Source organism: Scomber scombrus, chromosome 22, assembly GCF_963691925.1.
Source record: "Scomber scombrus chromosome 22, fScoSco1.1, whole genome shotgun sequence".
In the NCBI taxonomy this organism is placed as follows: domain Eukaryota; kingdom Metazoa; phylum Chordata; class Actinopteri; order Scombriformes; family Scombridae; genus Scomber; species Scomber scombrus.
The window spans coordinates 7,122,754-7,137,508 of NC_084991.1; the positions used below are offsets into that span (position 1 = coordinate 7,122,754).

At 39.8% G+C, this 14,755-nt stretch overlaps 1 protein-coding gene across 1 annotated transcript in view; it reads right to left on the reverse strand.

Moving 5' to 3' along the window:
- The window catches only part of LOC134004493 (synapsin-3-like), a 95,883-nt gene that overhangs the window by 56,446 nt on the left and 24,682 nt on the right, over positions 1-14,755 (reverse strand). Inside the window, exons 5-6 of the mRNA XM_062443793.1 lie at positions 1,259-1,415; positions 78-167 (exon numbers count right to left, since the gene is read on the reverse strand). Of these exons, the coding sequence (XP_062299777.1) occupies positions 78-167; positions 1,259-1,415 (247 nt within the window). The remainder of the gene's footprint in view (positions 1-77; positions 168-1,258; positions 1,416-14,755) is intronic.

Below are 14,755 nucleotides of genomic sequence, written 5' to 3' on the forward strand. Positions count from 1 at the left end.
GATATCTATGGTGATTTTTTTCCTTGTGAGTGTTTTTATACTGTTGCAGTGAAAAATAATATCTGCAAGGTACTCACCATCTGCGTGTGGTTGGGATAGAAGGTTTGTTCATTCAGGGGAAACTTCTCAGGACCAAGGGAGTGGTAGAGCTTAATCATCTGAGAAAACTGTAAGCAGACATAAACGAGACAGTCACATATCATTATCTAAGCAGCAGGAGACAGGAGAGGCTAGATAGATGCTTTTGGAAGGTACATTTGTGCTCACAGCACGACTTTCATAACTGGAGGACACACAACGTGATGTATGATGAATGGTCTGGGAATCTAGAGGACACAAATATTTTTTTTCCCCCTCACAGATGCTTATGAGATGTGACCCAGTGAAGCAGCACAGTTAGACCCAACACCTGTTTTCATGAAAGGAAAAAAAATCTAGGTCCTTACACTTAGGTGTAATGTAATGGTCTTTCATAGCTCTAACCTACATTCTCTTACCTGCCACACATATGTCAAGTTAATCGTTTGTAACTTGTTGCATCCAGCTGTGGGTTAACAGAAGTGAAATTACAATTGACAATTGATATATAGCTGCACTGTACTCTGAGCTATTATTGAATTTGTATCTCTGCCTCTCTTCAGATGTATAACACAATAGACCCAGAAATGATAAGTTCAAGTAACTGTCCGCTTAGCCTTCTTAAATTCACATTATTGCCAACGATCCACACATACTCCGTCTTTTTAAATTGATTTCCTATAAGCCATGCAGTCATTCATTTTTGGTTTTCATTTCCATATGCTATGAAAATGAAAAAGAAGTTGCTTTCGAAAGTGTAGTAATGCAGGAGAAAACAAAGACATCTGAAAATGTGTGGTAAAATATGGGGTGAATGACTTATAACATTCAGTGTCAGAGCACATTCTTTCACCAAATTATCAAAGTATGTCTGTTTTTCTCCCGTATGGAACATAAAAGCTCCTTTAAACTTTAAGATGACAAGACCACCATTATGAACCCATGCAGAGTCACATTGACAGCCTTTTCACTGCAGTCCTGTAATGTGTTTTCTCTCAGGACAGAGTGAGTAATAATGTGTGACTGCGGAGGCCGCCTGCTCCGCCGGCTCCAGAGACAGGTGTTACAGCTCCCTTTAATAGCCCAAATAAATCAGTCGAAGGCAGACGCCGAGGGAGGGACTCACGACACCTTTGTGTGGGTTAAAGTAGAGCAAAAAGGGCCATTAAAGATCGCTTACCACCCAAGGTTTGCTGCAGAAGTTGTAGATGGAGAAGAGAGAGTTGATGCTTGCGACGCCACCAAAATGCATGCCAATCACAAGGTTCCTGAAGTCCTCTCCTGGGATCATGCTGTAGGCGTGCTGGCGGATCAGGATAAAGTCAGGCTTGAAGGACCTGGAGCCAGATGGACATGGAAATGAAAACCATCAGTTACTGCATTTTGGCATTTTTCATCTAATCAATCTACACGATTCTGGGAGATCTTTTGTGGTGAAATGAAAGGTAATTTAGGGGTATGATAAAACAGGGCATTGGGGCTAAACATTTACATGGCAATGTTGGTCCACAACTGAAAAATATCTCAGCAGCTATTGGATGAATTAAAATGAATGTCAGCCTCCCCAGATAGCACATTCATCTAGTTCATACTTGGACCACATGTTTGCATTTCTTCTGGCTCAGAATACACCTGGTTTCTTGGCCTGGCTCTAGCCCATATAGAGCATCATTTTCAGAGTAAACATACAATAGATGGACTTGATCTGTCCCATTGTGTTTGACACAATAATAAAAGTTGTTCAGAGTGGTACAGAACTAACTCTTGTCTAATATAAATAATAAAAACAACTTTGCCAAAAGCATTTTTTACCGCTGATATGTTGGATTTTCAAGCCAAGATATAAAAAAGTGTTACTGTTACAACCACCCCAAAAGAAAGTCAAGTTTCCTTTTCAACATCTGTCAGTTATCACGATGTACTGTCACCTGTCCAGGGGATGAGGTCTCTAAATCCTCTACTGAGGTTCATGTTTATTTTATTTCTCAATGTTTACTTTCGCCCACCCGTATGAGAAGGTCATAATAATATACAGGAGAAAGTAATCTACACCAGTGAATGTTGTGAACATCATTTTAAAAGCCAATTTCAGGCAGACAGGTGCATTTGGGCTCATACACATAGTGATAAATATACATAATGACTTGTTTTCTGAGTAACCTTACTATTAAACACCTTTAACCTGACTGAGCTTAAATCAAACGTCTCCACTACACCGGCTTGTCCCAGACTGACAGCTCTGTCAGCACATTAACACACTGTATCTGGGCCTTGTGTTTACAGTCAAGGGGCTCCATTATTCACTGACTGTGTCGGGCTGAAGAGGTGAAGAAATGCTCCTCGAAGCACCTAATCTTTTTGGACCATCTATTCAATTAACACAGGCTAATCCCTCCTTTACAAACTGTTCTGGGAGCAGGGCCAAGTGACCCATCAGGCACCTGGGGGGCCTCCTTTAAACCCGCCCGCGTTTGACATTAATGCAGGAAATTCACTTTGACTGCAGTTATTTTTTACTTATTAATGCTTTCAGATTCAATTCAATTCATTTACAGCACTTTTAATGTACATTATTTCAATTCTCAAAAGAATTGAATTATCTTTTCATATCATATATGTGATAGGAAATAAAACATACAGTACATACTATACTATAAGCTTTCTAAATGTACACAATACAAGTGTATTTTACACACTTATATGTTAGCATTGTAGCTATAGTAACACCAATGGGTTTTATGTTTGACATGGCTTAACCCTATTGTTGTCATCGGGTCCATTTTGACCCAAAATTTAGGTATAGTTTCTTTAAATGCGGCCTGTTGACCATAGTTTCCAGACAACAGGAGAGTTAAGTCTACATTGACCTTATTGAATATGGGTTGCAAGTGAACCTTTAAGGGAGTAGTTCAAATGTTTTGAGAAATACACTTTTTCACACATCACACATGTATCATCACATCACAAGATCACATGAGAATCTATCTAGTCAGACTTCAAGTTATGCACTTGTGGTGGTTCAGACCAATTAGTGTCTCAGGAGCACTCTCACATGATCTTGCATGATCTCACAATTTCACAAATCCAGCTGTCTTGCAAGGTAAGATGGATAGATGGTGACAGACAGATGGTTCATCCAATCACTTGCCAAGTATTTTTTGAAAGACCCTGCCCTTTTCCAAACAGTTTCCAAGAACTACTTCTCAGATGGTTCTGGCCATCTGGCGCGTAAGGTTACTTTTTTAGGGTGTTTTTCACTGAGAACAGCTGGCTGCTGCTGCTGCTGGAAATGATGTGAGTGTGAACCAAGACAGTAAAGTTTAGTACCATAAAACCAAAACAATAAGCTAAAAGACACCCAAAAATTACAGTGCAGAGTCTGCGACATGATCTACTGTTTACTTGCAGAAACAGATGAGGAGACTTGCACATCCCTTATGCACAGTAGAAATATGCATCCATATGCACAGGTACACACGCAGTACAGTAGTTAAAGGGGCTGCAGGATGTAGGCTGAAATTACAGCAGGCTCTTGAGCAGGCTCTGGGTCCTCAAGTGTTGCTTATGTTAGACGGCAGGGCCAGGACTGGCAGGATGACTGAGGAGTGATCTGGTCTCGGCGACAGAGCGACTACAGCTGTTCCTCCCTGCTGCTGCACTCAGCCGCAGTGGCAACAGACCAAAGGCGCTGCTATTTATACTGGATGAAGCTGTTTATTGAGGCTCCAGAACCAAACCAGACTCAACGGTTCATGTGAAACACAAGTTCCTTATAAAAATATGGGCTGATTCACGTAGCGTGCTGTTTCTGACAAACACCCCACTTTAAATGAGAACAGCATTCTGTTGAACAGTGGGCAGTTCAACACTGGACGAGTCAAGACATTGAATTTAATTTAATCTTATTGGGGTAAAACACAATGTGCTGTATCTAGGAAAAGCTCATTCCTGGTGACTGAAGCTTCAGATTCTCACTGTTTGCTAAGGTTAAATTCTGGCATTAGGTACAAACAATTCTTTAGTCAGATCGGCTGTTAGTGGTTTTTGGAGAGTCCTTGTATGTGTTTGCACATGTAAGCTCTATATCCTGGTTTCAGCTACCTGGATAAGCTCCTGTCAAGATGAATGTACTACCTGCAGTATTCTCATAGAACCAGGGAAACAGTGGAATAAATTAGCTTGTGTGCAGGTGCATCACCATCTTGTGTCAGTAAAACATGAAACCACACTTTCCAGCCCTAACCAGCTGTGAGGAAGGCAAGATTGGAAGCAAGTGGGTTTGTATTTTCACGATCAGTTAATGTGCAAATTATTTTCTAAACTAATTGTTCAGTCCCAATAATAAGTGACTAAAAGCTAGGTAGGTATCGACACTATTCCAATAGGTTAAAGCTCACTGAAATCATTCAGGGTTCATGATAACTTGGTCAAATGCTTGTATGAGAGCCAAAATGCAAAATTGGCAACATAGAGTACATGCTCTGTCACATTTTTCATGTGTCTCATAATGCAGCTGTACTTTACTCAAGACAAAGTTGTATGCCTTGTTTTTATATATTAAGATCTGGTCAATATGACAAACTCTGTGCTTGGTGGATGTGTGCATAAAAACAAAAAAGACTACACCTTTGCACTACCTAATTACCACTCAAAGGCCAGATGCAGAAGACATTCAGCTCAGTGGGATAGCTTTCACCGGGCTACGGTTAATGGAGGCAGTGCCCTATAGCAGCAGAGCATTACCGAGGTTTGTCACCCATTAACTTTGTTTTTCTGTCTCTTCACTCTGACTCGTTCTGCAGAAACAAGGCTCCCTGCGGGTCGTGGATTACACTGAAGTGCACATTTATGCTTTACGGTCCGAATCATTTGAGCCCTACAGTCATCACTTCACGGGTGATATGCTAATGCACCCTTTGAATGGGTTATCAGTGGTGCAATAAAGGCTGATAACAGGCACTGATATGGGGATAGCAAGGTTATGGATTACATTAGATAGCATTAGGACAGTATGGATATATGTGGAATCATGAGACCATTCATAACACTTGGATAGTAAATTAAGGAAAATAGGAACAAACATGCTGGAAAAAAATATACCTGTGAGAATGAGAACATTATTTAAACCAGACTTCTCAAGAACAGTTTGTCTTAAATGTCTCAATATGGCCTTACCAGTGGATAAGTAATTTAAAAAGATACAACATGAAATTGGAGTTGCATTTCTCTCTTGGTGGCAGCTAATCACGTTCCCACACTTCCAACTCCCACATCAAGTTATAATGTACCAAACCAGTCTGTTCAATGAACACACAGAGACCAACTCCATCACACTATAACGTAATCACACTGTAGTGCATTACAAAATAATGTGCTATTGCCCAACACTGCAGATAACCCTGGTATAACCCGCCTGCACAGGATTAAACGTCAAACTATAGTGAAAGGCAAGAGTATCATACAATATAATGTACAACAGGGCCAACAGGATGTTTTCATCAGAATTCCTAAAGCAGGAAACTATTCAAAACCAAGACAATATGCTGCCATTTTGTTCTCCATATCCATTTATCATACAGAATCTCTGACCTTCTAACAGGCTCCTCAGGGAAGAGTGAACTGTGGGGAACATTTGTCCTCATAACGGCCTTGTGCCTGGCTCAAAGGCAGGCAAAGGGCTTTGTGTTCCTCCCATTAGTCTGTCTCTCATTGATAAGGATAATCAGGGTAGAACTCAGTGGGAATGCCACAAATGTCAAACAGTACATACCGAGGATCTGCGCAGCACTTGTACACAATGGTGCATTGTGCCAAACTGGCTCTCCATCATCGGAGGAAAAATCCACCTTAGAGAGAAATATCTTTCCTGTGAGGAGGACAGACATTTATAGCAGGGACTCCAAATAGAGCCAAAACAATGCTGTGTCAGCTAGCAGAACAGAACTCCTTTCTGTGTTTTGGGAACAACACATTTAATTTATTTCTAAATGTTACAGAGTCAAGTATGAAGCTGAGGCTAGGGGGTGATTAAGCTAGCTGAGAAAAAATGACTGAAAGCAGGGGAAAGAACAAGCTTGGCTCTATTCGAAGCTAAAAGAGCTCATTAATTGCCTAGCAACACATACATGTCTGTCATCAATATTTTAAAATGAAATAAAACAAAAAACCTTAAATAAACGTTTCGCTACCTACCCAGTACTAAATGGCAGATGGACAAAGTTAGCAACTAGCCGGTGAACAGAGTAGCAGCTAAGAAGCTAAAGATCCGGATATTTCCATCGACAGTTAGTGGAGACTTAAAATGTAAAACAGCTGTTGTTTGCTAGCAGGTTTGACACATTCATTTACAAGGTGCTGTCCCCATGTAACAAATTTCATTCCGAGCTTAACACAAAATATGTTTTTTGTTAAATCCTTACACAAATAATTATTTAAGAACATCAGTTTAGGTGCTGTAACTACACCATGGCAAACAAAAGCCTAGCAATACTTCTAGTCTTGTTTTCTCAGTGAGGTTGTCTGGCCGCACAATTAATGAAACAACAGACAGGGAAATATAGTTATTTAATCTAACTCTTGCTAAAACTATACACTGGTTTTCTATTTGTCTATGAATTGAACATTTATTTTACTTACTTTGCTTTATCCCTGCTTCCAGTCTTTATGGTAGGCTTGGCTAATCTCCACCTAGCTCTAGCTCTGTACTTAATGCACAGACATATCATATCATATCTCACCTGACTCTTGGAAAGGAAGTGAATAAGCATATTTCCAAATTCAAAATATTCCCTTTTGAGTGTTATAGTGATAGAGTTCTCCGGGAGGTGCTTTAGCAACTTGAAGTTTAATGCCAAAAAGAGAAGAAAAAAATCCCACAACGTGACATCTGTAAACTAAGGAAATACTTTTTTCTGAATGGCGTTCTCACTCCATCCTCTGTTGCAACCCCACTTTGTCCTCACGCATATCAAAACGGCTGTATTTTTTATATTAAAATCTTGTCTTGTGCAACTGTGGGAATATAATAACTGTTGTAAATCCACGGCAATTAAATGAAACATTAACATATGAGACAGAATCCCTGGTCAAGCTTTTTGGCAGTGCAGCAGCTCTTGCATTTATGCAACAAAATGTTTAGTTACATCAAACATTAAACACTGAAATTATCTTTGGGATTTACTTTAATGCTTGCATTGGCAGTCTGCTAATGGCAAGTTAGTAAACTGTATTTTGTTGAAACCAATCCAAAATCCCATTTATCCAATTTGTCCAATTTTGAGAATTGGTGGATTGAGATTCACTTGGCTGACACTAGAGGAAGAAGTCATTTTTTTGGTCCAAAGTTTGATTGAAGGTGATAAAGTGAGTTTTTATAAAGCCTTGCATCTACCAATACGTTGAGTTCGAGAACTGTGACTCTTTGACTTTATGTAGGCAAGTGAGCATATTTAAACAAAACATAAAGTTCTCTACGTTTTCATCTGTACTGTACATAAAACTACCATTTCCAAAGAACCTTGAAGAACCCTCTGTTCCCTCTGTGTACAGTGATTGACTGAAACATAGCATCATGTTGTGGTCCCCTGGCCGGGATCTTGAACTAGTTGTAGTTGCGGCTGTGGCTCCAGGCCCGGTGGCACCAGAGTGATCTGGCAGGGGCTCAGATCCTGGGCGGTGGCCCGGTCAGGGCTGCCAGAGCTCAGGATGGCCTCCAGCCGCGATCGCACTCCAGGGCTCATCTCCACACCACACTGAGCACAGTGAAGGTCATGCAGAAAACAAAGAACGTGCGCCAACAACTAAAACAACAAAGAGTTGTAGATGAATTTGAATAACACCTCTAAAATACAAACAGAAGATGGTGTAACTTAAGCATATGTGCTGGCAAAGCAAATTAGAGAATGTTTAGTTGTTTAACAGTGATTGTGTTGAGGATTTGGGGAAGAGTCCCATGGGAGGGGGATGTAATGAGGAAAGGAGCTGCATGAGCGATAGAGCACCAAATGACCTCTGGCAGAGGGGGAAATGAGTGTTGTTATGAGTTTGAGTGAATTAGTGGGGCCATTTGTATTCATGGCTGTATTACAAAAGCAGGGATGGTGGAGTGGGCATGGCCGCTGTATGCTTTCATTACTGTCTCCTAAAGGAAACCACCCTCAGGCGTCCTAAAGCCATGTCTGAACTCAGCATGTCTGTGAGAAGGATTTATTTGCTCGGTAACAAGATGAACTTGTCTGAGGTATTAGGTGTTGAGGCTGCTCCAGGCAGACAGTTCCCTCACTGATTAAAATGGGTTTTCAAGGGGTCAAAGCTTGCTTCATGTATGTGTGTGTGTGTGTGTGTGTGTGTGTGTGTGTGTGTGTGTGTGTGTGTGTGTGTGTGTGTGTGTGTGTATCTGAATCGTCTCTGTGTGGTCTAAGCGGTAAATCGTCACCTGAGGTAACTAAAGGAGGGGAGCCTTGTTATGCGGGCTGTAAGGATTGGAAAGAAAAGAGGGGTGGCCCTGTCTGCCTGAGCCCGGTGGCTTTCAGGACAGAAAATTAAATAGAAAGAGGAAAAAAAAAAAAGAAATCAGACAAGGATCTGCTAATGTAATCCGGCTGCCTCCCTACATCTGTGGGGCTGAGAACGTCGAAGTGTGTGACAGCAGGGCAGTTCAGGCATGGTAAGGAACCCCACAAACGGCATGAACGCCCATCGGTGTATCAATTAATCCAGTTTAAAGAACTTTCTGAAATCCAGTCTTGATTCTAGTGAACTGGATATTTGATTTACACTGACAGGAAATTACTGAACTCCATTTTCTGTTGAGACCTAAAATTGTAGGACATACGGTTGTGGTGGCTTTTAAGGAAAATAAGTGTAAGTGACTTCCAACATCTATACACTGACCTATATCTTTCAGGCCAAAACACCTTGATGTGAGAGAGCTCAGTTAAAGGGCTACGTTGTTTTTAGCCCATGCCAGTGGCGTGGGGATTTTAATTTGGTTGGTTGATCCATCATTTAGGCCAAACTGAAAAATCTCAGCAACTATTGGATGCACTGTGATGGAATTTTGTTCAGACATTTATGATGCCCAGGAGACGAATCTTAATGACTCTGGTGAACCCGTGACTGGTTAAAGTCTCTACTAGATGAGTTGGCCACACCAAACCAAGAACAAGATGAGCATGGTGAACATTAAACTTGGTAAACATCAGCATGTTAAACTTGTCATTGTGAGCATGTGAGCATGTTGATGTTGGCATTTAGCTCAAAGCACTGTTGTGCCTAAATTCAGTCTAAAGCTAGTACATTAACCCTATCATTAACAGTTGGCTGTGTATATGTCAATGTCGATCTGCATGTATCAATAGTCCTGCTCATTGTGGGAAAAATGAGCGAGCATACTTGGTTACAGCATGTCTCTGAGTGTTGTTATGACTATTCAAACAACATTTGCACAAGTTTGGATGTTTCTCACCCTCCCAAAGGCCTTTACAAACTGAGACTGTGGCAAATAAACAACAGGAAAATGACAGCAGCCGGCCAAACTCGATTCCACAGGAATAAATCAACAGTATTTTTATTTGTATTTGATTATACATGAATCAATATGTTGATTTATTAACTCTATTTTCCTGCCCATTGTAGTGAATAAGCCTGTCTGTCTGCTGGCAGTGAAACGGCCGAGCTCACAGACAGACGGGGCCTCGATCTATCAGTGTAGATACAGTAAATAAAATAAATGAAATAAAACACATACAGCTGGATATTTGTGTCTCATGTCTACATACCATGTGGGCCTTCACAATAAACAGCTGCCTGTGCAGATTACGCTTGGTGATTGGTTGATGCTTTCATTCACTGTGCGAAAACTCCGAAAAATCAACCTCAGTCCCAAAAAAACCTCAAAAACATTGCTGTGTAATATTCACAGAGCTCAATACTACTATTGCAAATTGTTGCTTATTGTTGGTTAGTAACGATGTCTTGACCATTAACCTCTATGAAGTCAAAAAGGTGAGTGACATGGTTTTAAAAAAAAACTAAAAGTTGTTTAGCAAAAATTTGTTGTCATTTAATGTTACAATAGTGCTGTTTTAAACCCAAATAATTGCTGCCAGTTACACAAATATTTAAAATATTTTGACTGATTAGTTGGGTTACTGTTTGGTAATAAACTTATATAACTATATAAGTTATATAACTCATATTTGACATTTACGATTAGATTTTTTTTTTGGCAAACCAAAAGTCTTCATGCATATAATCCATCATAAATCTTAAACTAATTTTCAGATTGTTATTGTTATTCTAAAAAAGGGACCAATATGTCCACATTTAAAGCTAAAAAGAGAACTTGACAGACAACTTAATGGAAGTTAATAGAGGAGTGGTTGGGTTAATAGCATACATGATGATTAACAGAGTATTTTATACAGCTAGTGTTAATGAGGCCCTCTAAGAGCAATAAAAGAGTTTTATTGAATGTTGATGTTTGGTGTACTGTGGTAGAAAGCACTTCAAATAGTTCAAAAACCTCATATTTACTTTTACATTCACATTTTCAGGCATCTAGCTTAGATTGCTCCCCAAAACTACTTCCAGTGAGTGCAACAGCTTAATAAAATCCTCAATCATCAAGAGTTAACACATCCACTGCCCGACGTTAATCGCCACTAATTAATCAACAGGTTTTATTAACCACAGGAGGAGGGCTGTGCAGAAGCAGAGGGACAGTGGAGGAGGGAGACGCTCTGTGGCTTATCATACTTGGCTGCTGTAATCTGTCTTTCAGCCAGACCAGTGTTCCCACTTTGAGCTGAGCAGCTCACTGGAGGTTTTGGCAGCAGAGAGCGGAGAAGCCAAAGGGCTGACTACAGCAGTGCAGTTGAAAAAAACATGTCATAACTACTGTACCTTGTGGCATGTCGCTGTGCTGTACTGCAGGCTGAGCGTGCCACGTTGCACAGGGTGGTAGAAAAATGATATGCAAACTCAACTATTTATCTGATGCCCTGTAATGCTAATTCACAGTAAATGTGATTTTTTGTTAGTCAGGAACCTGTGGTCATGGATTTGTTTACTATTCATTCCTGAAGGTCAATGTGATAGTGTTTATGACAAAAAAACCTTATAAATTCTCAAACTGTCATGACTATATTGAGGGCTGGTCTGTATCAATCTGTTGACCTTTTTGGCTGGGACAGAAATAACTATATTTGTACAGAAATGAATGGTCCTCAGAGGATGAATCCTAATGATGATCCCCTGAGGTGATCAGGTGAATTTCGTGGGCGGTTGTGGCTCAGGAGGTAAAGCGGGTTGTCCACTAATCGGAAGATTGGTGGTTCAATTCCTGGCTCCTCCAATTTGCATGTCAATGTGTCCTTGGGCAAGATACTGAACCCTAAATTGCCTCTGATGGCTGCTCCAACAGTGTGTTAATGGGTGAATGTGAGTGCTTTGAATAGTCAAAGAACTAAAAAAGTGCTATATAAGTAAAGTCCATTTACCATTTTTTTCTCCAGGACCTCTAGCAGTTCAACGTTTTCACTTATCCTCCGAATAACTGGATTGGCACAACAATTTGTACAGACTCTAATAGTACCCTGACTTTTCCCCTGAGGTAGACAGCTGTGTTTTTAGTGAAATATCTCAACGACTAATGGATGGATTACAATTTAATTTGGTTCATGTTCTCTGTCCCCTCAGGATGAATTATAATCACTTTTATGATCCCTAAACTTTTCATCTGCACCATCAAAATTTTAATTTGTCCAGTACTGTGGTTTATGAGCAAAACCTGCAAAACTAAAGACATTCCAATCAGCCTCAGCTGTACTCTGTGTTTGTAATTATTAACAATGTTGGCATGCTAACAGGCCAAACGAATAATATGAATATGGTTAACATCATACCTCCTAAACTTTAATATGATGGCCAGATATTTAGCCGATTGCTTCCAGAGCTCGTTTGGATTACTAAATCTTTACATCTACACCTGCCTATCACACACAATATCTGCTTACAGAGCAGATACTAGATGCACTGTAATTAGAGCGCATCTGAGACAACAGTCTGTAGAACAGTCTGCTAAAGATAACTAAGAGCTGGGTGGCCTGGTGGTTAAGGTGCATACCATGTAAGTGCAACGTCCCCTCCTCTCCTACCTTGTTTCCTGTCTCCCTACACTGACTGTAAAATAAAGGTGAAAAATGCCAGATAAAAAAAGAAGATGAATGAAAACCGGATTCATACAATACTGTATTGTATGCTGTTTTCCCAGTTTAGCTTCTTTCTTAAGATCCCTTCCAGACATAATGTAGGAAAAATGTTGAAATGTAAAAATACTCTGCTTGGAATGATAATATGTGTCTGATATGGTTTTTCCACAAAAAAGTACAATTACAACTTTAAAATCCTTCAAATGACATCTACTCCGTCTCCCTCATTAAAAACTCAGGAATCTAGAAATATGCAAATAAGTAAGTTGAATATTAGACCAGGATAGGCTACCAAACTAGTTGTGATGTCACAAAATCCTGCTCATAGGCCCACCTCTACAAATCTGATTTACAATGAGCTCACAGAAACTTTCCACTTTCATCAGATGAACGTGAAAACAGCTTTCTAGTCAAACTCTGCACATTCATCATTCTGCACAGTGGAGCTCAAACATCCAATTATAGGAACAAGAAGAAAAACATATATTTGAGTGGAGGGGGACTTTAAATTATTATGTGAAATTCACTGTCTCCATTTCATTGGATATCTTTAATCATATCATAGAGGAATTGTTGTTTTAATATATCGGAAACATGACTAAAGAGAGAGAAACCTCACTGCATAAACAACTCTGAAACCACAGAACTGTGAGAAAGTGTGCTGCGGCACTGAGCCGGCAGAGGAAACGTGTTAAGTGAGCATGCATGTGGACAGAGGTTAGAGGTCACAGTGCAGCCAGCACAACAGCCAGAAGCCACGTGGAAAAGCAGGAACCTGCTTTAAATATACAGTGTAAACGTGCCTCTAGGCATGTGTGCAACCCTCCCAACAACACACACTCTCACACACACGCATATGCACACGGAAAAATGCCATCAGACAGACCGCATTTCATTTGTGCTTGGGAAATTGGTGTTTCGTCTGTTCTCTGTCTATCAGTCAACATGTTACAACAGTCTGGCGGAGTTAGAAACACTTTGCTATCAAAGAAAAAATTGGTTTTCATTGGCCATAATCTATGACAAAGACATATTCAAGGTCTGAAGCTGATTTTTGATTTTTTTTTATATCCAGCAAATTGTTCAGTTTCTTACTCAGTAGAAAATAGCACGTTTTAGGGGTTTAAACTTGGGTCCATCCATTTAAAAGACAGTGTTCTAACCGCTATCAACCAATCAGAGTGCTTGCTAGACCTTTGCACTGTTTGTAGTCAAGCACCGAGTCATACACCACAATCTAAACCACAACAATTTGGCGATGAATGTCAGTTTTTGTGAGCAAGGCAGCAGTCACACCATCTGCAACCAATTTGGCCTTTCTATCATTACAGCAAATATCACCAAAAATATTCAACCCGCACAATAACCTCAGTGTCAATTTTGACAACATGTTGCATTGTAACATCAGCTGTATTACTAACCCTAGTCTGTGATTATCCTCGCCTTATTTCACACTGCACTGCATGGCAATGGTCAGGCCATTTCCATTGCAAATACTACTTTCAACACCGATAAGAAATGTTTTTTGTACAAAACTGTGTGGAGCTGAAGCCAAAACACAGATTAGCTGCTATTTCTCCAAGAAGGCTGTGAAACAGAGTGAGGACTGGTGGGCTGATGCTGGATGGCATGCACTCGGTTGGCTGATCTAATCGACCAGTCGGTATGCAGAAACTCAGCAGCTTGGAGAGTAAGAAGCGAGGGATTATTCAGACTTTGCAGATAAAGTGTATGAGACCACTTTTAAAGAAAAAGGCAGTTGATGCCATGGCAAATAGAGAATTTGCTGGAGTGATTTTTTAGAATATTTTAAATCCTGCTCTGGCGCAACTGTCAACTGTCAAACATAACAACCAGGTTTTTTTTTTTTAAAGACAAACCTGAACAGAACAATGTGTTGCAGGTGTTAGTGAATGAATAAAAAGAAGTATTCCCATTTTTTTAGCCAGAGCTCACTTATCAAAACAGTACTAGTTACAGCAAAAACACTGATCTCTATACTTGTGTTTTTCTATTATTCTTCAACTATACGTAAGCTAGATAAATGAACATTAATGGCATTCATGGAATCATTTGTTTTACCAAATGACAACTAGTTCAGTTATTAAGTATTAAATTAAATTAGCAGGGGATTAAAGGTACCCTGTGGACTTCTCATTTAAACAAACAACTTAATCACTGAAATTCATTGTGTGTTTCCTCAGGTCTAACAAACATGTTACATGCCAGTTTAAAAAATAAGTATAATACAATCTTTACATCAATATTTGCTAGCTAACATTCTTCTTCATTTGTTGCCTCACTTGTATTGTTCCACAGCGTGGAGCGTGCTCCACTCTGTGGTCAAAAACTAGGCACTAGGTACCTTTAATAACACTGTAGTGCCTATTGCTAGTTTGAGAAATATGTTAAAAATAGTTCAATTGTTTGTTTAATAGCATTGATTAAATTTGTAGATTGTTCTC